The sequence below is a fragment of the Gallus gallus genome, chromosome 2, assembly GCF_016699485.2.
Source record: "Gallus gallus isolate bGalGal1 chromosome 2, bGalGal1.mat.broiler.GRCg7b, whole genome shotgun sequence".
Lineage (NCBI taxonomy): Eukaryota > Metazoa > Chordata > Aves > Galliformes > Phasianidae > Gallus > Gallus gallus.
This window is the reverse complement of record NC_052533.1, coordinates 148,810,615-148,834,266: the sequence shown is the minus strand read 5'-3', so window position 1 is coordinate 148,834,266 and position 23,652 is coordinate 148,810,615. Positions and strand designations below refer to the sequence as shown.

At 54.4% G+C, this 23,652-nt stretch overlaps 1 protein-coding gene and 2 long non-coding RNA genes across 4 annotated transcripts; all 3 read right to left on the bottom strand.

The window, feature by feature from the left end:
* Positions 1-290: 290 nt before the first annotated feature.
* LOC107052441 (rho GTPase-activating protein 32-like) lies at positions 291-22,537 on the bottom strand. Its single transcript, XM_040696020.1, is given in 12 exon segments — positions 291-302; positions 441-648; positions 17,973-18,174; positions 18,675-18,820; positions 19,082-19,189; positions 19,547-19,629; positions 20,073-20,205; positions 20,665-20,693; positions 20,695-20,768; positions 21,348-21,497; positions 21,976-22,050; positions 22,465-22,537. Coding segments are annotated over 12 exon segments (1,278 nt in total). The 5' UTR covers positions 22,523-22,537.
* On the bottom strand, positions 1,656-6,958 carry LOC121113108. Its single transcript, XR_005857766.1, has 3 exons — positions 6,800-6,958; positions 2,553-6,561; positions 1,656-2,294 (listed from the first exon to the last, which is right to left on the bottom strand). It is a non-coding gene; the product is annotated as an uncharacterized LOC121113108 (long non-coding RNA).
* Positions 12,120-14,597, bottom strand: LOC121112883. 2 transcript variants are annotated; one of them, XR_005857765.1, is made up of 4 exons: positions 14,342-14,399; positions 14,040-14,243; positions 13,839-13,939; positions 12,120-13,750 (listed from the first exon to the last, which is right to left on the bottom strand). It is a non-coding gene; the product is annotated as an uncharacterized LOC121112883 (long non-coding RNA). The 2 variants fall into 2 exon arrangements; XR_005857764.1 differs by having other exon boundaries at positions 14,040-14,597.
* Positions 22,538-23,652: the final 1,115 nt, after the last annotated feature.

The following is a 23,652-nucleotide window of genomic DNA, read 5'->3' as shown; positions in this document are numbered from 1 at the left end:
TCCTTCCACGTTGGGAGTCAGCCCTTAAATGGGGTCTAGGAGGGCTGCAGCTTGGCTCTACCCCTTCTGGTCACTCAGGTGAAATTGCATTCACCTGTGACCCTGCAGCTGACTCAGTGCTCGCCTCAGGTGGTCAATGAGAGGTTCAGGCTGTGATTTAACAGTTCCAAAAAATAGTTTAAATGTGTGCCTTCTGATACAAAGGCAACAAGGAGCCACTCTTCCTTCCACAGTAAGTATCAGAAGGAATTATTCTGAGACATACTGCAGTGGGGCCCATCTCCTGTCTTTCAAAAACTACCCTAGGAAAGGCACAAGACGGGTGTGCTCCAGCAGGTCCAGATCATGACTTCACAAGAGACTCATCTGGGAAAGAAAGACAGGGCTGAACTGAAGATGTTAGGCACGGGCTTGAATGCTAGGAGGAGGAACAAGCCCACTGAAAGCATGAACTTGATGGTGCTGACAAGCAGTGTTTTGAAAGCCGGATGTGCACCCTTACCTGCCAGGACCACAATCTCTGTTTCTGAGGGCTCCCTGGCATTGTGCTGCAGTTGGCGCTTGGCCACAGAGGATGGTTCTCTCAGCCTGAAGCAGGAACACCAACTGCCAGCTGCTGGTTCCTTCATCTTGCTGGGTGGACTTGGTCTGGAGAGAGAAAACAGTGACTGGCGTGAGTCGTGCATGGTGCCGGGTGAGGGAAGAGCTGCCCTGAGCTCTTGCCAACACTTGCTTGTTCCTAGCACTGCCTGGCTTCTGCTGAACACAACTTAGAAACACTCTCCGTTTCACACAGCTGAGAATGGTTCCATTCCTAGAACTCAGCCCTGGAGTCTTGCTGGCTACATTCCCCTCAACCATGTCAAGCAAGATGCAGAGCATGCGAGCAAAAGCTGCACAGCTGTCCAGGACAGCAGCGAAGGGATGGCTTTGATTGAGCTGGCAGGCGTAACTGCTTTCTGAGGAACCGTGCAGCCATGGAGGAAGTTCAAAAGCATCTCTGACTCTGACATAAACAACTCACTGGCCTCACCTCACTGCTTATGTTTAGTCTCTAGTGTCAGCAAGTCTGACCAACAGCTTGGCTTAGAGGAGAACTGGAATTAGTTTCAGGCACGCAGCCCGGAAAGCTGGAAAACCCCAACGTTTCCAGGTACAGTCAGCACAGGCCAGGATAGAGGTCCGTGTGCCTTGATCCATCTCGTGCCTGCCTGCTCAGCGAGGAAGGAATAGCCCCCTTTGGTGGCTAAACTGAGCCCGTCAGGCAACTGTGCATTAGTTGAATCTCAGAGTCCAAAGGGAGCGGAGACGGAGTACAACACCACACGCACCATTAACGTCACGTAGCTTCTGCAAGTTTGTGCACTAGCAGTAGTGGAGAAAAACCCACAAAAGCTCACCCAACCACGTCTGATAGGAAGGTGCTGGGAAAGAAAGTCCTCTTTACCTTTCAGACGGAAAGTCGATGACTGTGTGGAATTTGCCCCCTGCAGCTGCGGGGCCTTCTTCCACTTCGATGTCCCTGCAGTGTGTCAGTGTGGGAGAGCTGCTGTGGCCTCGCCTCTGTGCCTGTGCCTCCTCCACGCTGAGCAGCATGGTGGCAGGAGAAGACACCCGCACAGACTTGAGCCCTGATGGAGAACTGTGCCCTGGAAGGGAAGACAAGACCACAGCTAAGAGGGAGGATCAGAAAGCAGCAGCACAGCCACCACAGTTCTGGGGGAGGTGCTGCCCGCTTCTCAGCCTTGCTTATCCGAGCCACTGGAAGAAGAGGAGGTCCAAAGAACCGTGTGGTCAGAGGTACGTTCATGGCAAAGAACACAGTCATCATTCACAGCAGCTGACTGTAGCGAAACAGGCAAACAAAAACCCGAGAAGAGGGGGGCAGGGAACTCAGAAAGCTTTGCTGCCACGCTTTCATCAAGCTTCACCTGCATGCAAAACATTGTCGTGAAAGGGACGGTTTTCTCCTTCTCACGTTTGGGCTTGGACACTCTCAGCATCCAGCCACAGGGTGCCATATTCTAATCTACGCCCACAAGCCTGCTGGCCCCTCGACAGTAAAAGCATCTTTCAGCCATCTTGGAGAAGGCCTGCATTTGATCAAGGTGTCTGATCAAGTCAAAGCTCATGCAGGAAGACGCTCACCTGCTCCATCTCCGATGCCTGATGTGGATCTGGAGCAGAAGAGGACGTCTGTGTGGCTGATGATGTACTCCACCACATCTGACTGCCTCTGCAGTTCCACGCAGGCAGCTCGTCCGCTGGCGCAGGCAGACTCGTTCTGCTGGGATCTGTAGAAAAGGCAGATTGGAGAAGTCATGGATCCCACATCGTTTCCCCACGTCCGGATTTTGCCAGCCACAAGCTGTCCAATTGGGCTCTGGAGACTTCCGCAGTGGGCAATCAGTGACGCCACTGAAGAAATTCTCCTGCATGATCAAGGACACACCAGCCCCAGCTAAACAAGAGAGCAGAAATCGTCCTCTAGAAAGTGTGCCCGTGGGGAAAACAGATCTAAGCCTTGTGCTGAAATGGAAAAAGAAGTTTACCTGAAGAGGTTGGGAGCCCACACAATCGCTAAGTTCTTAGCGGGCATCTTTGTGGCAGAGCAGCTCCCAGCGAGACAAGCCAAGTGCCTCACCAGGTACTCCAGTGTCCTGGAAAGCAAGAGGCAGACCTTCAGCACCACTGAGCACGCCGTGCTGCAATTCACAAACAAACCTCAAGACACGCCCCAGCACAGCACAGACGCAGCCATCAGCTGCACCAGCCGTGCCCCAGGAACTGACCCAATCCATCAACCCCACCGAGCCATCAATCACTTCAACACACACAGGCATCATGTTGTGAGCGTGAGACAAAGCCTGCCATCGCATCATCGCCCTCTGAAATGCAGCAGGGCTGAGCTCACCACACTCAGGGCAGCAGTTTTCTGACCTGTAGTGAGGCGCGGGCAGCTGCTGGATGACCTCCTGCATTCTGAGCAACCGCTCCTCATCTGTAGCGGCACAAACAGCATCCTGGAAGAAAGCAGAGAGGGATTTAGACACACATCAGTAGAGATACCTGCCGCAGGCTCGGCAACTATGGGGACAGAGCGCTGTTGCTCAGCACTGAGGCGGATTTTATGCCTTCCAACAGGCAGAAAACCTGGGGAACACAGCGGCACGCAGCTGGTGCCATCAAGGCCAAGCAGTCCAAGCACTGGGCCGCTTTACAGCCTGACTGACTGTGCACCTCAGCTCCTCGCAGTGGGCATTCATCTCCCAGGAACCTGTGCTATTAATCCCATTCCTGTTCCAGAAATAGCTGGGGAATAGAAAAAGAATGGGAATTCTTGCGAGCATTGTGAACACGGAAGTGACCACATCCTGGGACCACTAAAAGTGGCATCAGCATGCTGCAACTGTGGGATGTGGCAGAGACATGCGAGTCTACCCCATGGGGCTAACAGAAAATCAGAAAAAAAGACCATGAGGTGCGCAGGCGTGTGTGTATGCGACAGGCCATGCCAAGAGGCCCAGGGAAGAGGGACATGAAAGCCATTGCCTTGTGCTTACCGAGAACTTGCCATACAGCTGCTCAGTCAGCAGAGGGGTCGGGAGCTCCCTGAAGTACATCTTGCACAGGGAGCTCACGCTGTGAACGTCACGGACGCTTAGCTCCGGAATCTGCTCCGACTCAAATTCATGGCTGGAGAGGAGGACACACAAACGGGCTCTGAGAAAGAGGAAGGCAAGTCCAAAGCAATACACGACAGAGTCAAGAAAAGGAAGGGGCTCCTGATTCACAGGAGAAAAGAAACGCTCTGACAACTGGCTGCCTACTCCGCAATTGCACGCCAGGAGCCCAGAGCAGCAAGGAGGAGTGCGGGCTGCTCCAAAGGGCTCTGCCAACAAGAGGAAACGGGAATGAGAGCTGACACCGCAGTCCCCCACAGCCTTCCAATGCTCTCAAGGACTGAAGGAGAACTTCCTGCCCCAGCAAGTCTACTCAACGCCCCGTGTTCCTATCAAACAGACACAAGCCTGGTGCACCACCGCTGAGCGCACGCTGCCGGCACACAGCTGCCCCACAGTGCAGGCCTCGGAACGCCCGCAGCATGGCACGTGCCCCTACTGACAGCTGTGTCAGTTGCAACACTCTTACCGTAGCTTCTGGACCTTGGACGCCACGCCGGACAGGCGGTAGATCCCCTGCACCACGCCGTGCTGCTCAATGAACTCAGCGCAGCTCTGGAGGACCTGGGGGACTACGGAACAAGTGCCAGCGGTTAGCTGAGCTCCTGATTCAAGTCCTGCTTCAGCCGCTGCTCCTGTCACATCCCATCCACTAAGCCCAGCCGCGCTACTGCATGCCTCCTCCTTAGAGGAGAAAGAAAGCTGTCACAGACGTCTCTGACAGGCAGGAGCCGGGGAGGAAACTGGACACAGACGTGTACTTGGCTTTCCAGAAATGCCAGGACCTGCCAACCAGCCTGCAGAAAGTAATTCTGGGGAAGCCAGAGACACTGCAAGTCCCGTCACAGCTCCCACCGCAATGGAGGTGTGAAACCTCACGTCCAGGAGAGCTAGGAAACTGACGCAGTACACTCTCTTTGGCCAAAAGGCTGCCTTTGTTTTCAGGCTAGCGTGGCATTGGCTTACACCTTTTGCTTTAAGCAAATACAAGTGGGCTGCTCTCCTATGGGCATTAGCCTCAGCTTACATTTCAGCCATCAACTGCCACCTCACCTTTCTCCACTGCTATCAACCTGACCCTTGCCAGAGGTGATCTCCCTTTCATCTTTACATGCCCAACAGAGGAAGCTCTCAGGAACGGGCTGTTTCTTACCGTCACGGCCAGAGTGGAGAAGATGCTCTCCCAGGTCACAGCCAAACACCCCTTCCTTCTCCTTCGCCATCTCCCGCTGCTTCGGTTCCTTTGGGCGGGCCTTCGCGAAGGAACGAAGGAAGCTGATGAGCTTGCCACGCTTCTTTGGCACTGCACAACACAAGGAAGAAACGAGTTCATTTCACGTTGGGATCAGTGGGACCAGGCCGAGCGTCACACATTCTACAGAGCACGTAAAAGCGGGAAGAACATTGCCAACAAGTACATACAGCAGCGGATTTTCCCCGTCCCCGGAGGACTCCAAGGCCACGTTGGATGGGGCCCTGGGCAGCCTGGTTTAGTCCGGCATTCAAAGTGGAGGTTGGCAGCCCAGCCTGAGGCACGGGGCTTGGAGCTTGATGATCCTTGAGGTCCCTTCCATCCCAAGCCATTCTACGAGGATCCTATCATTTGCCCAAGCCCTCACTCTCACTGCCTACAAAACAGCAGCCGTATGCCCCGTGGGATGCATGAAGGATCATCAACACAGAGGATAACGTGGGATAGATAAAGGAGCTATTCAACACGGAACACACCCAGAACACGACTCCCTTTGACTTCCCCGCGCCATCACATGTAACATCCGTACCTGGCTTTGGTGCTGAATCGATGAGGGCCTCAGGAATTTTTCCGTTGATGAGCTCCACGCACTCACCAGGGAAAAATCCCACCTGGAACAAGAACAAGAAGAGAGATGGAAGACTGAATGCAGCACTTCTCAGGCCTCCACCGTTAAACCAAGAAAGAATGGCCTGCAGAAAAGGAACCCTCATTCCACATTTGCAGCCAAAAGACCTACAAAACCAAGACTTGGTTCCGCAGAAGATGGCTCTGTCCTCCGTGCTTGTACAAAGGACAGACATGGTCAACTCCTGACTGTGCAGTGAGCAGGAGAGGCTCTTGCTTCTAAGTCACATGAGGAGACGGTTTCCTACCCAAGCCCAGAGCCAAAGGGAAAGGCCGCTGACACCGACACAGGGAAACTGTTTACGTCCAGAAGCCAACCATGTGCAGGCCGAGCAGCTCGAAGCTGACCTTCCTGACTTGACTGCCGTTGCGCCCGCAAGTCTGAAGCTTGTGCCTACCTGGAAGCCACGCTTGCCTCTCCACCAGGGGCTCAGCTCCTTTGCTGGCATAGCAAGAATGCACACCAGGTCTCCCACCTGCAAGACATTGCAACATCAATCCCAGCTTCAGCACAGCTGCGAGGAAAGCACAGCTGAAATGATGCCCTTCTTCTGCACTGCCAAATAGCGCACAGCTTGAGAGCAATTGCACCGGGGCAGCTCTTCAGGCATTTCCCGTCAGAAAGCTGAACTGGCACGTACAAGAGTCACTGCCTTGCACACCAGACAGAATACAGTGCAAGCATGCCAAATCAAACCGTCTTTTACACATGGCTGAACTCCTCCCTGCATCCAACCCAGTGCAAGTCCTATCTGGACCTGCATCTTCTGGGCTTCGCCTCACAGGGCATTCTGAAGGTGTCGGAGAATATTCCTGATGCATTCACACGGTAGACTCTTCTGGCCATGACAACAAGGAACGCCTTTAACTGCTTACCTCCAAGGAGAGCTCATCCGCTTCCTGGGCAACGTATCTCTTAATAACATGGCCAGCAGCAATAGCCGGAATATTAAGAGATGGCTCCTCATGCACCAGCAAGGGCTTCCCCTGGTTCTCAGGCTGAAACAGAGAGCACAGGCCACGGTGAGGAGCTGAGGACAAACAAGGAGGATTGCAGGGTGCCATCTACATGCCACTAGCAAGGAAATGAAGCTTTCAAGGCAGCTCTTCAGTGACACCAAGAGAGCCGGAAGGATGCTCTCTCTCTCTCTATCTTGAAAAGCAGGAGAGCACACCTGTGGCTCACACTGCGGGTTCAAGTCAGGGAACAAAGACCAATCACAGCTTCACACCATACCTCTGTCCATGCCAGGTCAGGCCCACAGCTGATCTTGCTGCTCGCGATGCCCATCACAGCAGGCTCGACAAGCTGCAACAGAAAAGAAACACATTTCCTGTGTTCACACAGCACTGGATTGAGAGTCTTCTTCAGAACTACTCTCAGTTGCCCACTGGCGGAGGCAGCTGTTCTACAAACAACCACTCTGTGCAGTCTATTCAAACGGGACAGCCTTGCCCACGCATTTCCTCTGCCTGCATGCCCGCTGTGCTCCCTACAGCTGTCGGGCACACTCCCACAGACAAAGCATGCACGCTTCTGCCCCTGGCTCATGCTGTGCAGCCCTGCACAAACTGCGGCTAGGGCTCTTTGCCTAAGGGATTGCTTTCCTTCACACTAGCTGCTCCCAGCACTACAGGCAGCATCCTGCCGAGGGCTGAGCTGGAGGGGAAGTGGAAAAAACCCACGCGGGACCAGTGCCGCATCCCAGCTGGACGAGCCTGTGTTACTACACACGGTGCGACTAAACACGGGCTGCTGAACCATGTGGCAATACAAAGCATGGCACGTACCTGGCAAGAGATCAGAACAAGGGAGAAGAAGATCCTCAAACCCGCAGCCGGTCCTTGTCACTTTGCTCTGATCTTCCGCGAGCAAAAGCTGCACCAAGGGAGCAGGCGGAGGGTGGGGAGGGGACAGAGGAAGAGCAGGTCAGTGAGCCTGCACAATTTAGCAAGGAAGGCGAGGGAAAAACCGTGGCACAAATGCCACCTTGATGGATGGATGGCCTGCGGGAAAATGGCGTCTGACGGTCCAGACTAAGCAATATGATCCTAGGAGCTCCGCCAGCCAGCACTTCTCAAGCCCTCGCTGCCCACCCGTCTATCCCGCACCGGCTCAGCTTACCTACAAGACGCTGCGCAAGACGGGCTGAAGACGAACAGACTCACTCGATGCACAAGTGCAACAAGCCACGTACTCACGCTGAGCTCAAGCGCTCCAATGAAGGGAAGCAGCACGCGCTGCTCCTCCCCTCATTCTAGCCGCTTGTGACATCACTAAGGGCCACCCGGCTGCTCCACCATGGATGGGCAAGGTGGGGAGGCAAGACCACGTCACAAGACCATAGGATTCCAAAAGGGCACCCCAGCGTTCGAGAAATCCGATGGTGGTTGGAATTCTATCTCAGCCAAATCCTGGAGAAGCTGGCATGGGGTTGGCATGACCAAAGTGCACGACACGGCGCTTGGTCCTGTTGAGCCTCTTGCTGGGCCTATGGCAAATCCACACTAGGGTCCTTCTTTGCGCCCTTCAAGGGCGGCTTAGAGCAGCCATCTCTTTCACCTGCATGGAAATAAAGGAAGAGAAACACAGCACAGCTACCAGACTGCTTGGCCAGTTTCTTTCCCGAGTGCATTTTTGCCTTTTGGCTTCCATGACGACCTCATTTTCTCCTCCCTTTCTTGGGGGGAAGCTGCCCCCAGTGCCTGACCTTCGCAAGACAGCATGAAACATGACACTAAGACAAACGCTTGCCGTGGGTGCAGGGTGGCTGTGCTTTGCCAGGCATATACAGGACGGTAGGGGTAGGAAGCGCCACATGGCAGCCCCAAGCCAAGTCTGCATTCAGTCCCTGTGGCCACAGCTGCTGCCTCACTGCCAGAACGTATCCGAGGATACACATGGACGCAGGCACTCCTGCTCCTTCTGCAAAGCCCTCCTCTGCACAGCCCGTTAGCTGCTGCTCACTGCTACGCCAACCAGGCTCCCCTTTTCCCCTACAGGCGATAAACACGCCTGTACTCTTCTGTGCAGCAGCGAGCTCCAGGGGTGAAGCAGCACACAGGAAACCAACAGACAGTGGGACAGAACACAAGGGGGAAAAGCACTTCTGCTCACACACGTACAAAGGAAATCAGAACGGCTCCTTCGAGAAGAGCCTGTTGGGTAAACCCAGCCTCAGAGACACAAATGCATCTGGTTCCAGTAAATATTATGGCCCGTTGTTGATGAAACGCTCTTCTGCTGCTTGGAGAGCACGGAGCATGCTGTGTTGACAGGCACAGCAGCGCCATGCCCAAGCTGAGCACACAAACCTCCCCAGCACCCCTGGCCAATGCTGCCAGGGAAATGCACGACCTGCAGCCCCACATGGCTCGCTGCACAGACACTGGGGGGCTGTCTTAGTCTCAGGTGCGATCGATTTTTCTTCAGTGTCTGCTATGATGCTACAACTGTAATAACACTCTGACGTTTAGAGTTTCTGAGAAGCAGACTTGTACAGAGCCAAGGCCGTTCTCAGCAAAGCTCTCAAGAAGGAGCTGGGAGGAAACCAAATTAGGACAGCTGCCGTCAACGAGCCAAAGGGATATTCCATACCATATGACATCAAGTGGAAGGGGTTTTGAAGGGGGTGGGAGTTCATCTCACTCTCTTCCTCTGCTTGGCCATTGGTTGGGAGGTGCTGAGCCACCGCTTCTACATCACTTGTTACATACATTCGTAAATAGACATATATATTACTTTGGTCCTTCCTTTTCTCTACCTTTGGAAAGAGATTTCTCTCAACGCATTAGTTCCACCTTCTTTTTTTTTCCCCCCATAATTCTCTCCCCCATCCCACTGGGAAGGGGGGAGTAAGCAAAGGACTGTGTGGTGCTGAGCCACCCACCGGCTTAAACCACAACAGGGCCATGGGGCAATGGCAGCAGACGTGAAGTGCACTGGGCTCAGCAGGAAATGAAAACCATCTGGAGGTACGCAAGCCCACTCTTTCATTTTCCAGGAAACAACCTATGGTGTCAATGAAACATGCCCCTCACTAGGAACATCTGCAAGGATGCTTTGAATGACTGAGGGCATTGCAGCCCATTAACGTCACCCTGCCGACACAATGGCATTGCAAACACAGCAGCAACTCCTGGCACCGATACCTCCGGGTACAACAAGCACAGGGCACTGGGTTGCTTTGGATGCAGTTTGAGAAAGGACGTGAGGGCTTTGTGGAAAGCGCCTTGCAGAGCACATCATGTCCTGCACCAGGCAGAGCGCTGTGCATCTCTCGTCTCTCCAAACTTCAGGGCTTTGAAGCTGCACCTTGTTTCTTGGCAGTTTGCCCCCCACAACTCCAGAGCACTTTCAGCTGCTCCCTGGCAATTCACGGCTTGCACAGTGCCAAACACAACAAAGAAAGGAGGCAAGAAAGAAGCAACAGCCATGGCTATGCACAGAAGCGGCCAGGAAGGGTTCAGCAGGAGAATGAAACCTGCACAAGTCAACTCAGCAGATTCCAAGGAATTCAGTGACATCTGACACAATTTGGAACGCCGGAAGCACTTGCCACACAAACAGCACCGTATTTGGAAAGCAGCACGTCCAAATCAGCCCCCTTGCCCTGCTCTACCTGCTCAGCCCAACACAGAAATCAAACACAGAAACTCTCTCGCTTTGGCTCACGGCAGCCATCAAGCTCATGCTTTAGTGACACAGAGAACTCCATCTCCAGCTACTCCGTGTCTTGCTAACCACAAGCTCGGCTGGGAGCCGTCGCTCAGCCTGACACCACAAGCAGAAAAGAAGCGTACATAAGCAGATGCTGTTATCCACACGTGCAAGTCCGGGGGTGAAGAATAAAAGGCTCACTGGGCCATGGGCAAAGCAGGGAGCAGATAGGCAGGAAACAGGAAGGAGCTGAAGACCAGCTCTCCTACACCAAAGACAGGGAGAGCTGAGTCAGCACCACGGGAGGACTTACGACACAGCTTAAGAGCTTACAGAGACCTGAGATTGCCAAAGGAGGCCGCCAGGGGAACTCTCATCATTCTTTTGCAGGGCTCTCACGCATGCTTCCAATGCTGACTTCCACTGCCTATGTCATCTGTAGAATGCCCAGGTGACAAATGCTCAGTCTGTCTGGGTAACGCTTGTATGCTTCCACGGTTATCACTGAAACAAAAGAAGAAAAAAAAAAAGCATGAAAAAAAAAAAAAGCTATGAAATTTGCCTCTCTACTGCTGCTGTCAGCGTGACATCTTAGATGAGCATTACGCATCCCTGCACCTGACTGAAGGTTCATCCAAGTCTGTCTTCCACACAGCTCCATCCCAGTGCCAAAAAGAAACACGGACAGAGATGCTTAGAAGATTCTTTGTGCAGATACAAGTGCAGGGTGCATGTGTATTCCCTACAGCAAGAAACATTAATTTCTCAAGCAGTAGTAGGAAAGGTCAATGAAAAGGAAATAGATGATGAACCCCTTTCATGGAAGAAGTCCTTGCTAAGCCTCTCCCCATCAAAAAGGAAGCCTCCGGGCATTGCTGGCAGCAGTGCCCAGAACATCTTGCACCACAAAATGCAGCACACTCCTTTTTTTCCACAGGCCCTCATTTCTCTAATTGGCATCAGATTCACTCCAGTTCAAATACACGGATCAGAACAGCCCTTCAGTTTGGCTGAGGTAGGAACCCGCTGCTGGGATGTCCCCCAGTCCCGTTCCCCACTATGTCCAGCACTGGTGGGGAAAGGAAGAGCAACGGACATCACCTACCCAGGCATCTGCAGGGCTTTCCATACGGTCTCACATCGCAGGTAGAAGCGGGAGAGCTCTCGTGGCACAGAGTGCACTTTGGCCGCAATAACCCCAGGCAACGCTACAGGCTTGGGGCAGAGTGCCTGAAAGACTGTGTAGAGGAAATGGACCTGGGGGCGTTGATTGACGCTAGACTGAACACTGCCAGCAGTGTGCCCAGGCGGCCAAGAAGGCCAACGGCATCCGGGCTTGTATCAGAACTAGTGTGGCCAGCAGGAATAGGGACGCGATTGTCCCCCTGTACTCAGCACTGGTGAGGCCCCACCTCGAGTACTGTGCCCAGTTTTGGGCCCCTCACTGTAAGAAAGACATCGAGGCCCTGGAGCGTGTCCAGAGGAGGGCAACAAAGCTGGTGAGGGCTCTGGAGCACAGGCCTGATGAGGAGTGGCTGAAGGAGCTGGGATTGTTCAGTCTGGAGAAGAGGAGGCTCAGGGGAGACCTTACTGCTCTCTATAACTACCTGAAGGGAGGTTGCAGTGAGCTGGGGGGCAGCCTCTTCTCTCAGGTGACTAGTGATAGGACTAGAGGGAATGGCTTCAAGCTGCGCCAGGGAAGATTCAGGCTGGACTTTAGGAAATACTACTTGTCTGAAAGGGTGGTCCGGCACTGGAATGGGCTGCCCAGGGAGGTGGTGGAGTCATCGACCCTGGTGGTGTTCAAAGAGCGTTTGGATGTTGTGTTGAGGGACATGGTTTAGCGGGAACCATTGGTGAAGGGCGAACGGTTGGACTGGATGATCCTGTGGGTCTCTTCCAGCCTTAGCGATTCTAGGATTCTAGGAAAGCTCGGAGAAGGCTGGAGAAATCAAGGTTGCCTCTAAGGTGCTGCTTTCAAACAACATGAGTTGTTGGGCATGAGACGGGAAAGACAAGGTTCAGGTTCCAAAGGCTTCCAATCCCCATGGATCTGGCTGTCTGCAAAGACAACAGCTGCCTGCTTTCCAGCAGGGGGATGCTCACCCAGCAAAGCACTCACCCAGCACATGCCTTTCCTACAGTCACAGCATCAGCAAGGTTGGAAAAGACCTCCAAGATCATCCAGTCCAACCACTCACCTACCACCAATATTTCCTTCCCACTAAGACACGTCCCTCACTACAACATCCAATGTTCCTTGAACACCCACAGGGACAGTAGCTCTATCACCTCCCTGGGCAGCCCCTTCCAGCGTCTGACCGCTCACTGGGAGAAGCTTTTCTTCACATCCAACCTCAATCTCCCCTCATGTAACTCGAGGCCATTCCCTCTAGTTCTAGCACTAGTTCCATGCGAGAAGAGGACCACCCCCACCTCCACATAACCACTCGTCACGTCATTGGACAGAGTGAGGTGGTCTTCCCTCAGCCTCCTCTTCTCCACACTAACGAATCCCACTTCCCTCAGCCGCTCCCCATCAGACTTGTGCTCTACAACCCTCACAGCTTCATTGCTCTTCTCTGGACACACTTCAGGCTTTCAGGGGCCCCCTTGTAGTGAGGGGCCCAGAACCAAACACACTACTCAAGGTGAGGACTCACCAGTGCTGAGTACGGGGAGATGATCACTTCCCAGCTCCGGCTGGCTCCAGCCCTTGGCATTGCACTTCCAGTCTAAACCATTCCTTCTGCGCTACTGCTTGGATCCTCGCTTAGGGCTGGAGCTCAAGAGGTCAACCCAACAGAAATAACACAACGTGCAACTCGAAGACATGTCTCAAAGCCCACAAGAGTCAAGTCTCTCACCCTGGGCACAGCTCACCAACCAAGAGCCAGGCCTTGCCAACTTGGCGGATCTGAGAACACGGGGCGGGGCCGCACATCACACCAGGAGCGTCCATTTCAATTGCGGCTCCGTGTAGAGAAGAACACCAACTAGCAGGCCTGAATTCATTCATTCACAACTGAACACAGAGTTTGTTCTTCACTAAAAAACACACAGAGATTCCTAATCCAAAAAGAGAACGGCAGGACATCATATCGGCCAAAGAGGTTCCTGTCCCTACGCCTCTTCCTCTTACCCCAACTTCCCTCCCCTCATCCCCTACCCCTATTCCTCCGTGATGCCCACAGGCTTCAAGTCAGCTCTCAAAGCCATAGGACTCCTTGCACACGACTCCATCACAAAGGATGGCACACTTGTTTCATACACTCAAACGGACCAAGCAATGGCATCACACTCACATAAAACACACACACAGAAGCAGCCAAACCCTGAGCACGCACATCCCCTCCTGCACTACTGGAGCCCACCGCTCACCTTCACACCTCCGTGCATTTCTGCTGTTTTACACTGATGCAGCCTCGCTACAGCTCCATGCGTGTCACACAAGGCCTGCAGGACGGACCTCTTGCTCTGCAAACCCCATCTGCAGGCATTGCTTCATGAGCTTCACCACCTGCCCTCCTGAGCAAAAACAAGCACTGAGAACGACAGCAAAGCACACTGGATTCCACCTGGCCTGCTCCCCAAGCCTCAGTCCTGCCACACATACCCTGCTACGCAGACTCATCCCCAAAGCCTGGTGGACATCAGCACATGCATCATTCCTCAAACGCCCCAGCCCAGCAGCAGGGGATCAAAGCGTTGCGACAGCTGAAACCAAAATGCTCGGGGACATTCCTGGTAGCGCTGAACATGAACAAATCTATCACTGAGCAACAGGATGTGGGACAAACAGCAGAAAACAACCAACCTGCAGAACTAACTCCTGTCGCGTTGGTCCAGATGTTTGTATGATCCCTTCCAGGGCCCAGGCCAAGCTTGCTGAGATGCTCCTCTCCTTTGTGCAGGGGGACAACGGTACAGATGGGATGCGCTGGCTATGCACAGCGTGCCTTTTACTTGCTTTTCCTCTCTCCATCTTCCATTACCAAACAGCATCTGAAATCTCTCCGTGCTAAAAAATCACTTGGGTAAAAAAAGAACTGGCAACCTTGCTTTTAAAATTACAACGTGATGCTTTAAAGCAGAAGCTCACCTAGCAAGGACACCTACCTTAGACAAGCTCAGCCAACACGGAATAGTTATTCCTCTGCGTCTGCAGACTTGGCACGCATTTTCAGTTGCAATAGTCAGCCCAGTTCTCAGCACAGCTTTACCAGCCACAGAAAGCCAGTTCATTGCCACCATCTTTTTCTCTCTTCTGAAACACTACTGCTGCAAGAAGCAACGATTACAATCACAGAATCACAGAACTGAAGAGGCTGGAAGTAATCTCTAGAGAATATTGAGTCCAACGACCCCCCCCCGCCCCCCTCTGCAAAACAGGCTCCATACAGCAGGCTGCACAGGTAGGCATCCAGCTGGGTTTGGAGGATCTCCAGGGAAGGACAATCCACAGCCTCCCTGGGCAGACTGACTATATCCGCCCCCCCACCCTGCCCATGATCTCCCCACAGCCCCCTATGGCACCAAATCCTCCTGTGGCTCACCACAGCCCCAGATCCCCCCTAGAGTCCCCCTAAGCTCCGTATAAGACCCATACGCCTTAACAGTCCCTGCACAGCCCCCTACAGCCCCATATCCCTCCCCGCAGCCCCCAGTAGCCACAGGCCCACCTTAGCCCCGGTTCTGGGGGGCTGCAGGGGGTCTGGGGGCACCGGGAGCAGCGCTGGAGGGCTTGGGGGGTGCACGGCCCACATGCTGGCAGCAGCACTGTGGCGCTGGGGGACCCGAGGCCTCGATCTGTCCCAAACCCACGGCCCATCCCACAGCCACGTCCCCCACCACTCATCCCAATCCTACAGTCCACAGCCCAACCCCACGGGGGTTCCACGGGGGACGGGAGGGGAGGGCAGGGTGCTTGGGGCCGTGCAGGGCGCCTCTCCCGGTCCCGTTCTCCCGCACACCTCCGGCGGAGCTGTCCTCAGCACTCGCTCCCGTTGAGCCGCGGCTTCCCGCCCGGTGCTGCCCGGACAGCTCCGGTTGTAGCCGCGCTTTCCTGCGGGGCGGCCCGGGCTGCCGGGAGCGGCGCTTCGCTGAGGAGAGCCGTGCCTGCAACCGCCGGCTCCCAACGGCCGCTCCCGCGCACAGCGGCTCAGCCAATGGGAGCCGGCGGAGCTGCCGCTGACCAATGAGACGCCGGGGGAGGGACAAATGCTGCCGCTGACCAATGAGAGGCCGGGGGAGGGACAGAGCTGCCGCTGACCAATGAGACGCCGGGGGAGGGGCAGATGCTGCTCACGGGGAGCTCCTCCTGCCCCAGCTGGGTGGTGATGCTGACAGCAGGGCTGGAGATGCTCTGCAGGACCGGCTCGTAGCTGGCAGCCGCCAATGGACACGGCGGGAGGAGAGAGCTGTCAGGGAGCAGCCAAGGCATCCGAGAGCATCCAAAAGCCCTCACTCAAAAGCATCACACAGCCACAGCCAGGAAGCTTGGCATAACCATGAGCAGCAGCCAGGAAGCTCGAGATGATTTGCTACCATACACAATGGGAGCAGAGCTCTCGTTGCACGCATCCCACAGCCAGACAAAATGGGAACAAACCCGGAGCTCTGCTGCACGCACAGCCCACAGCCATAGCCTTGCAAGCTGAGCTGCCTTGCAGTTTGTCGCATCCATCCCAACCCCTGTGAATGAAGACTCAGAAGGCAGTCAAGGCGTTGATCCAGCACCAGCGTGCATTTATTCATTAACAGCCAGGAGGGCGTGAGAGGTCCGGTGGACACATGGCATTCATCCTCTCTTGTGAAGGAGGCAGGAGCTCAGAGCTCGTGCTGCTGCCCGGTGCCTGGGACTGGAGCTCCGATTCTAAGTCCCCCTCCACAAGGCTCGGCTCCTCCTCGCTGACGCTGACCTGATCCTGCGTGGAGCTGCTGCTGTCGGGGCACTCGGGCTGTGCTTGGGCTGGGCTGCACTGCAATGGCGCCCCGTCACAGTCCAGCTCGGTGACCGTTGTTTCTGGCAGGCTCAGGTCAGCGTCTTCAGCACAGCTGGGAGAGATGAGGGCTTCCACTTGGATGAGCACCTTCATTCCATCACTGGTGTTATATGGAAGGCTGTCATCCGAGCTGCAGCGATTCGTGCTTCCTAGCAGCTCTGCACTGATGGAAGCACACAGTGAACCATCGCTATACGCTCTGGCTCTTCTGCGTGGACGAGGGCTCGATTCACCTAGGAAGGAGTAGATACACAGGCGTTAGTGGCAAACTTGCACAAGCTGAATGATGAGAGTGGTTCTTGAGGATTGCATATGTAGGTGCAGCAGGACAAAGCCAATAGGACAATAGCAACAGTAGGAGCACTGTCTCGAAAGGAACTGTTGCGCTTTTGTTGTTTGTCTTTCTCTTTTGTTTGGACTCCAAAGCCCTCGCAGAAAGCCTTCACCCTGTTGCAGTGTTACACAGTTTAAACGTGTGCCTGCTGATACAGAGGCAACACGGAGCCACAGAGGTACTCTTCCTTCCATCCTAAGTGACAGAAGGAATCATTCTGAGACATACTGCAGTGGTGCCCATCTCCTGTCTCTTTCCAAAACTACTCGGGGAAAGGCACGAGAGGGGCGTGCTCCGGCAGGTCCAGATCATGACTTCACCAGAGACTCATTTGGGAAAGAAAGACAGGGCTGAACCGAAGATGGTAGGCACGGGCTTGAACGCTAGGAGGAGGAACAAGCCCACTGCAAGCATGAATTCGATGGCGCTGACAAGCAGTGTTTTGACAGCTGGATGTGCACCCTTACCTGCCAGGACCACCACCTCTGTTTCTGAGGGCTCCCTGGCATCGCGCTGCAGTTGGCGTTTGGCCGCAGAGGATGGCTTTCCTGGCCTGAAGCAGGAACACCAACTGCATGCTGCTGGTTCCTTCATCTTGCTTGGTCTGGAGAGAGAAAACAGCGACTGGCGTCGCTGACTGGAGTCGTGCGTGGTGCAGGGTGAGGGAAGAGCTGCCCTGAGCTCTTGCCAACACTTGCTTGTTCCTAGCACTGCCTGGCTTCTGCTGAACACAGCTTAGAAATTCGCTCCGTTTCACACAGCTGAGGATGGTGCCATTCCTAGAGCTCAGCCCTGGAGTCTCGCTGGCTACATTCCCCTCAACCATGTCAAGCAAGATGCAGAGCATGCGAGCAAAAGCTGCACAGCTGTCCAGGACAGCAGCGAAGGGATGGCTTTGATTGAGCTGGCAGGCGTAACTGCTTTCTGAGGAACCGTGCAGCCATGGAGGGAATTCAGAAGCATCTCTGACTCTGCCATTAACCGCTCATCGGCCTCACCTCACTGCCATGTTTAGTCTCTAGTGCCAGCAAGTCTGACCAACAGCTCTGCTTAGAGGAGAACTGGAATTGGTTTCAGGCACGCGGCCCGGAAAGCTGGAAAACCCCAACGTTTCCAGGTACAGCCAGCACAGGCCAGGGTAGAGGTCCGTGTGCCTTGATCCAACTTGTGACTGCCTGCTCAGCGAGGAAGGAATGGCCCCCTTTGGTGGCTACACTGAGCCCGTCAGGCAACTGTGCGTTAGTTGAATCTCAGAGTCCAAAGGGAGCGGAGACGGAGTACAACACCACACGCACCATTAACGTCACGTAGCTTCTGCAAGTTTGTGCACTAGCAGTAGTGGAGAAAAACCCACAAAAGCCCACCCAACCACGCCTGATAGGAAGGTGCTGGGAAAGAAAGTCCTCTTTACCTTTCAGACGGAAAGTCGATGACTGTGTGGAATTTGCCCCCTGCAGCTGCGGGGCCTTCTTCCACTTCGATGTTTGTGCTGCGTGTCAGTGCGGGAGGGCTGCTGTGGCCTCGCCTCTGTGCCTGTGCCTCCTCCACGCTGAGCAGCATGGTGGCAGGAGAAGACACCCGCACAGACTTGGGCCCTGATGGAGAACTGCGCCCTGGGAGGGAAGACAAGACCACAGCTAAGAGGGAGGATCAGAAAGCAGCAGCACAGCCACCACACTTCTGGGGGAGGTGCTGCCCGCTTCTCAGCCTTGCTTATCCGAGCCACTGGAAGAAGAGGAGGTCCAAAGAACCGTGTGGTCAGAGGTACTGTTCATGGCAAAGAACACAGTCATCATTCACAGCAGCTCACTGTATCGAAACAGGCAAACAAAAACCCGAGAAGAGGGGGGCAGGGAACTCAGAAAGCTTTGCTGCCACGCTTTCATCAAGCTTCACCTGCATGCAAAACATCATCGTGACAGGGATGGTTTTCTCCTTCTCAACTTTGGGCTTGGACACTCTCAGCATCCAGCCACAGGGTGCCATATTCTAATCTACGCCCACAAGCCTGCTGGCCCCTCGATAGTAAAAGCATCTTTCAGCCATCTTGGAGAAGGCCTGCATTTGATCAAGGTGTCTGATCAAGACAAAGCTATTGCAGGAAGACGCTCACCTGCTCCATCTCCGATGCCTGATGTGGATGTGGAGCAGAAGAGGACGTCTGCGTGGTTGATGATGAATTCTACCACGTCCGACTGCCTCTGCAGTTCCATGCAGGCAGCTCTTCCGCTGGCGCAGGCAGACTCATTCTGCTGGGATCTGTAGAAAAGGCAGATTGGAGAAGTCATGGATACCAGATCATTTCCCCACGTCTGGATTTTGCCAGCCACAAGCTGTCCAATTGGGTTCTGGAGACTTCCGCAGTGGGCAATCAGTGATGCCACTGAAGAAATTCTCCTGCATGATCAAGGACACACCAGCCCCGTCTAAACGAGAGAGCAGAAATTGTCCTCCTCTAGAAACTGTGCCCGTGGGGAGAGCACATCTAAGCCTTGTGCTGAAACAGAAAAAGAAGTTTACCTGAAGAGGTTGGGAGCCCACACAATTGCTAAGTTCTTAGCGGGCATCTTTGTGGCAGAGCAGCTCCCAGCGAGACAAGCCAAGTGCCTCACCAGGTACTCCAGTGTCCTGGAAAGCAAGAGGCAGACCTTCAGCACCAGTGAGCACGCCGTGCTGCAATTCACAAAACAAACCTCAAGACACGCCAGTTCTTGCTCTTGCTACGGAATAGGAAGTAGATCAAGCTTTCCCAGGTGCCACGCTGCAGCACCAAGCCCCAGCACAGCACAGACGCAGCCATCAGCTGCACCAGCCGTGCCCCGTGCCAATGAACTGACCCAATCCATCAACCCCACCGAGCCATCAATCACTTCAACACACACAGGCATCATGTTGTGAGCGTGAGACAAAGCCTGCCATCGCATCATCGCCCTCTGAAATGCAGCAGGGCTGAGCTCACCACACTCAGGGCAGCAGTTTTCTGACCTGTAGTGAGGCGCGGGCAGCTGCTGGATGACCTCCTGCATTCTGAGCAACCGCTCCTCATCTGTAGCGGCACAAACAGCATCCTGGAAGAAAGCAGAGAGGGATTTAGACACACATCAGTAGAGATACCTGCCGCAGGCTCGGCAACTACGAAGAGAGAGCGCTGTTGCTCAGCACCGAGGTGGATTTTATGCCTTCCAACAGGCAGAAAACCTGGGGAACACAGCGGCACGCAGCTGGTGCCATCAAGGCCAAGCAGTCCAAGCACTGGGCTGCTTTACAGCCTGATTGTGCACCTCAGCTCCTCGCAAGCATTGTGAATATGGAAATGACCACCTCCAGAAATGAGCACCAATAGTGGCAACAGTATGCTGCAGGATGTGGCAAAGACATGCGAGTCTACCCCATGGGGCTAACAGAAAATCAGAAAAAAAGACCATGAGGTGCGCAGGCGTGTGTGTATGCGACAGGCCATGCCAAGAGGCCCAGGGAAGAGGGACATGAAAAGCCATTGCCTTGTGCTTACCGAGAACTTGCCATACAGCTGCTCGGTCAGCAGAGGGGTCGGGAGCTCCCTGAAGTACATCTTGCACAGGGAGCTCACGCTGTGAACGTCACGGACGCTTAGCTCCGGAATCTGCTCCGACTCAAATTCGTGGCTGGAGAGAAGGACACAAAAACATTGGGCTTTGAGAAAGAGGAAGACAAGTCCAAAGCAATACACGACAGAGTCAAGAAAAGGAAGGGGCTCCTGATTCACAGGAGAAAAGAAACGCTCTGACAACTGGCTGCCTACTCCACAATCACATGCCAGGAGCCCAGAGCAGCAAGGAGGAGTGCGGGCTGCTCCAAAGGGCTCTGCCAACAAGAGGAAACGGGAATGAGAGCTGACACCGCAGTCCCCCACAGCCTTCCAATGCTCTCAAGGACTGAAGGAGAACTTCCTGCCCCAGCAAGTCTACTCAACGCCCCGTGTTCCTATCAAACAGACACAAGCCTGGCGCACCACCGCTGAGCGCACGCTGCCTGCACACAGCTGCCCCACAGCGCAGGCCTCGGAACGCCCGCAGCATGGCACGTGCCCCTACTGACAGCTGTGTCAGTCGCAGCACTCTTACCGTAGCTTCTGGATCTTGGACGCCACGCCAGGACAGGCGGTAGATCCCCTGCACCACGCCATGCTGCTCAATGAACTCAGCGCAGCTCTGCAGGACCTGGGGGACTACAGAACAAGTGCCAGCGGTTAGCTGAGCTCCTGATTCAAGTCCTGCTTCAGCCGCCTGCTCCTGTCACATCCCATCCACTAAGCCCAGCCGCGCTACTGCATGCCTCCTCCTTAGAGGAGAAAGAAAGCCTGTCACAGACGTCTCTGACAGGCAGGAGCCGGGGAGGAAACTGAACACAGATGTGTTCTTGGCTTTCCACAAATGCCAGGACCTGCCAACCAGCCTGCAGAAAGTAATTCTGGGGAAGCCAGAGACACTGCAAGTCCCATCACAGCTCCCACCGCAATGGAGGTGTGAAACCTCACGTCCAGGAGAGCTAGGAAACTGACGCAGTACACTCTCTTGGGCCAAAAGGCTGCCTTTGTTTTCAGGCTAGCGTGGCATTGGCTTACACCTTTTGCTTTAAGCAAATACAAGTGGGCTGCTCTCCTATGGGCATTAGCCTCAGCTTACCTTTCAGCCATCAACTGCCATCCTTTCTCCACCGCTATCAACCTGCCCCTTGCCAGAGATGATCTCCCTTTCATCTTTACATGCCCAACAGAGGAAGCTCTCAGGAACGGGCTGTTTCTTACCGTCACGGCCAGAGTGGAGAAGATGCTCTCCCAGGTCACAGCCAAACACCCCTTCCTTCTCCTTCTCCATCTCCCGCTGCTTCGGTTCCTTTGGGCGGGCCTTCGCGAAGGAACGAAGGAAGCTGATGAGCTTGCCGCGCTTCTTTGGCACTGCACAACACAAGGAAGAAACCAGTTCATTTCACGTTGGGCTCAGCGGGACCAGGCTGAGTGTCACACATTCTACAGAGCACGTAAAAGCGGGAAGAACATTGCCAACAAGTACATACAACAGCGGATTTTCCCCGTCCCTGGAGGACTCCAAGGCCACGTTGGATGGGGCCCTGGGCAGCCTGGTCTAGTCTGGCATTCAAAGTGGAGGTTGGCAGCCCAGCCTGAGGCACGGGGCTTGGAGCTTGATGATCCTTGAGGTCCCTTCCATCCCAAGCCATTCTACGAGGATCCTATCATTTGCCCAAGCCCTCATTCTCACTGCCTACAAAACAGCAGCCGTATGCCCCGTGGGATGCATGAAGGATCATCAACACAGAGGATAACGTGGGATGGATAAAGGAGCTATTCAACACGGAACACACCCAGAAAAAGACTCCCTCTGACTTCCCCGCGCCATCACATGTAACATCCGTACCTGGCTTTGGTGCTGAATCGATGAGGGCCTCAGGAATTTTTCCGTTGATGAGCTCCACGCACTCACCAGGGAAAAAATCCCACCTGGAACAAGAACAAGAAGAGAGATGGAAGACTGAATGCAGCACTTCTCAGGCCTCCACCGTTAAACCAAGAAAGAATGGCCTGCAGAAAAGGAACCCTCATTCCACATTTGCAGCCAAAAGACCTACAAAACCAAGACTTGGTTCCGCAGAAGATGGCTCTGTCCTCCGTGCTTGTACAAAGGACAGACATGGTCAACTCCTGACTGTGCAGTGAGCAGGAGAGGCTCTTGCTTCTAAGTCACATGAGGAGACGGTTTCCTACCCAAGCCCAGAGCCAAAGGGAAAGGCCGCTGACACCGACACAGGGAAACTGTTTACGTCCAGAAGCCACCCTGTGCAGGCCGAGCAGCTCGAAGCTGACCTTCCTGACTTGACTGCCGTTGCGCCCGCAAGTCTGAAGCTTGTGCCTACCTGGAAGCCACGCTTGCCTCTCCACCAGGGGCTCAGCTCCTTTGCTGGCATAGCAAGAATGCACACCAGGTCTCCCACCTGCAAGACATTGCAACATCAATCCCAGCTTCAGCACAGCTGCGAGGAAAGCACAGCTGAAATGACGCCCTTCTTCTGCACTGCCAAATAGCGCACAGCTTGAGAGCAATTGCACCGGGGCAGCTCTTCAGGCATTTCCCGTCAGAAAGCTGAACTGGCACGTACAAGAGTCACTGCCTTGCACACCAGACAGAATACAGTGCAAGCATGCCAAATCAAACCGTCTTTTACACATGGCTGAACTCCTCCCTGCATCCAACCCAGTGCAAGTCCTATCTGGACCTGCATCTTCTGGGCTTCGCCTCACAGGGCATTCTGAAGGTGTCGGAGAATATTCCTGATGCATTCACACGGTAGACTCTTCTGGCCGTGACAACAAGGAACGCCTTTAACTGCTTACCTCCAAGGAGAGCTCATCCGCTGCCTGGGCAACGTATCTCTTAATAACATGGCCAGCAGCAATAGCCGGAATATTAAGAGATGGCTCCTCATGCACCAGCAAGGGCTTCCCCTGGTTCTCAGGCTGAAACAGAGAGCACAGGCCACGGTGAGGAGCTGAGGACAAACAAGGAGGATTGCAGGGTGCCATCTACATGCCACTAGCAAGGAAATGAAGCTTTCAAGGCAGCTCTTCAGTGACACCAAGAGAGCCGGAAGGATGCTCTCTCTCTATCTTGAAAAGCAGGAGAGCACACCTGTGGCTCACACTGCGGGTTCAAGTCAGGGAACAAAGACCAATCACAGCTTCACACCATACCTCTGTCCATGCCAGGTCAGGCCCACAGCTGATCTTGCTGCTCGCGATGCCCATCACAGCAGGCTCGACAAGCTGCAACAGAAAAGAAACACATTTCCTGTGTTCACACAGCACTGGATTGAGAGTCTTCTTCAGAACTACTCTCAGTTGCCCACTGGCGGAGGCAGGTGTTCTACAAACAACCACTCTGTGCAGTCTATTCAAACGGGACAGCCTTGCCCACGCATTTCCTCTGCCTGCATGCCCGCTGTGCTCCCTACAGCTGTCGGGCACACTCCCACAGCCAAAGCATGCACGCTTCTGCCCCTGGCTCATGCTGTGCAGCCCTGCACAAACTGCGGCTAGG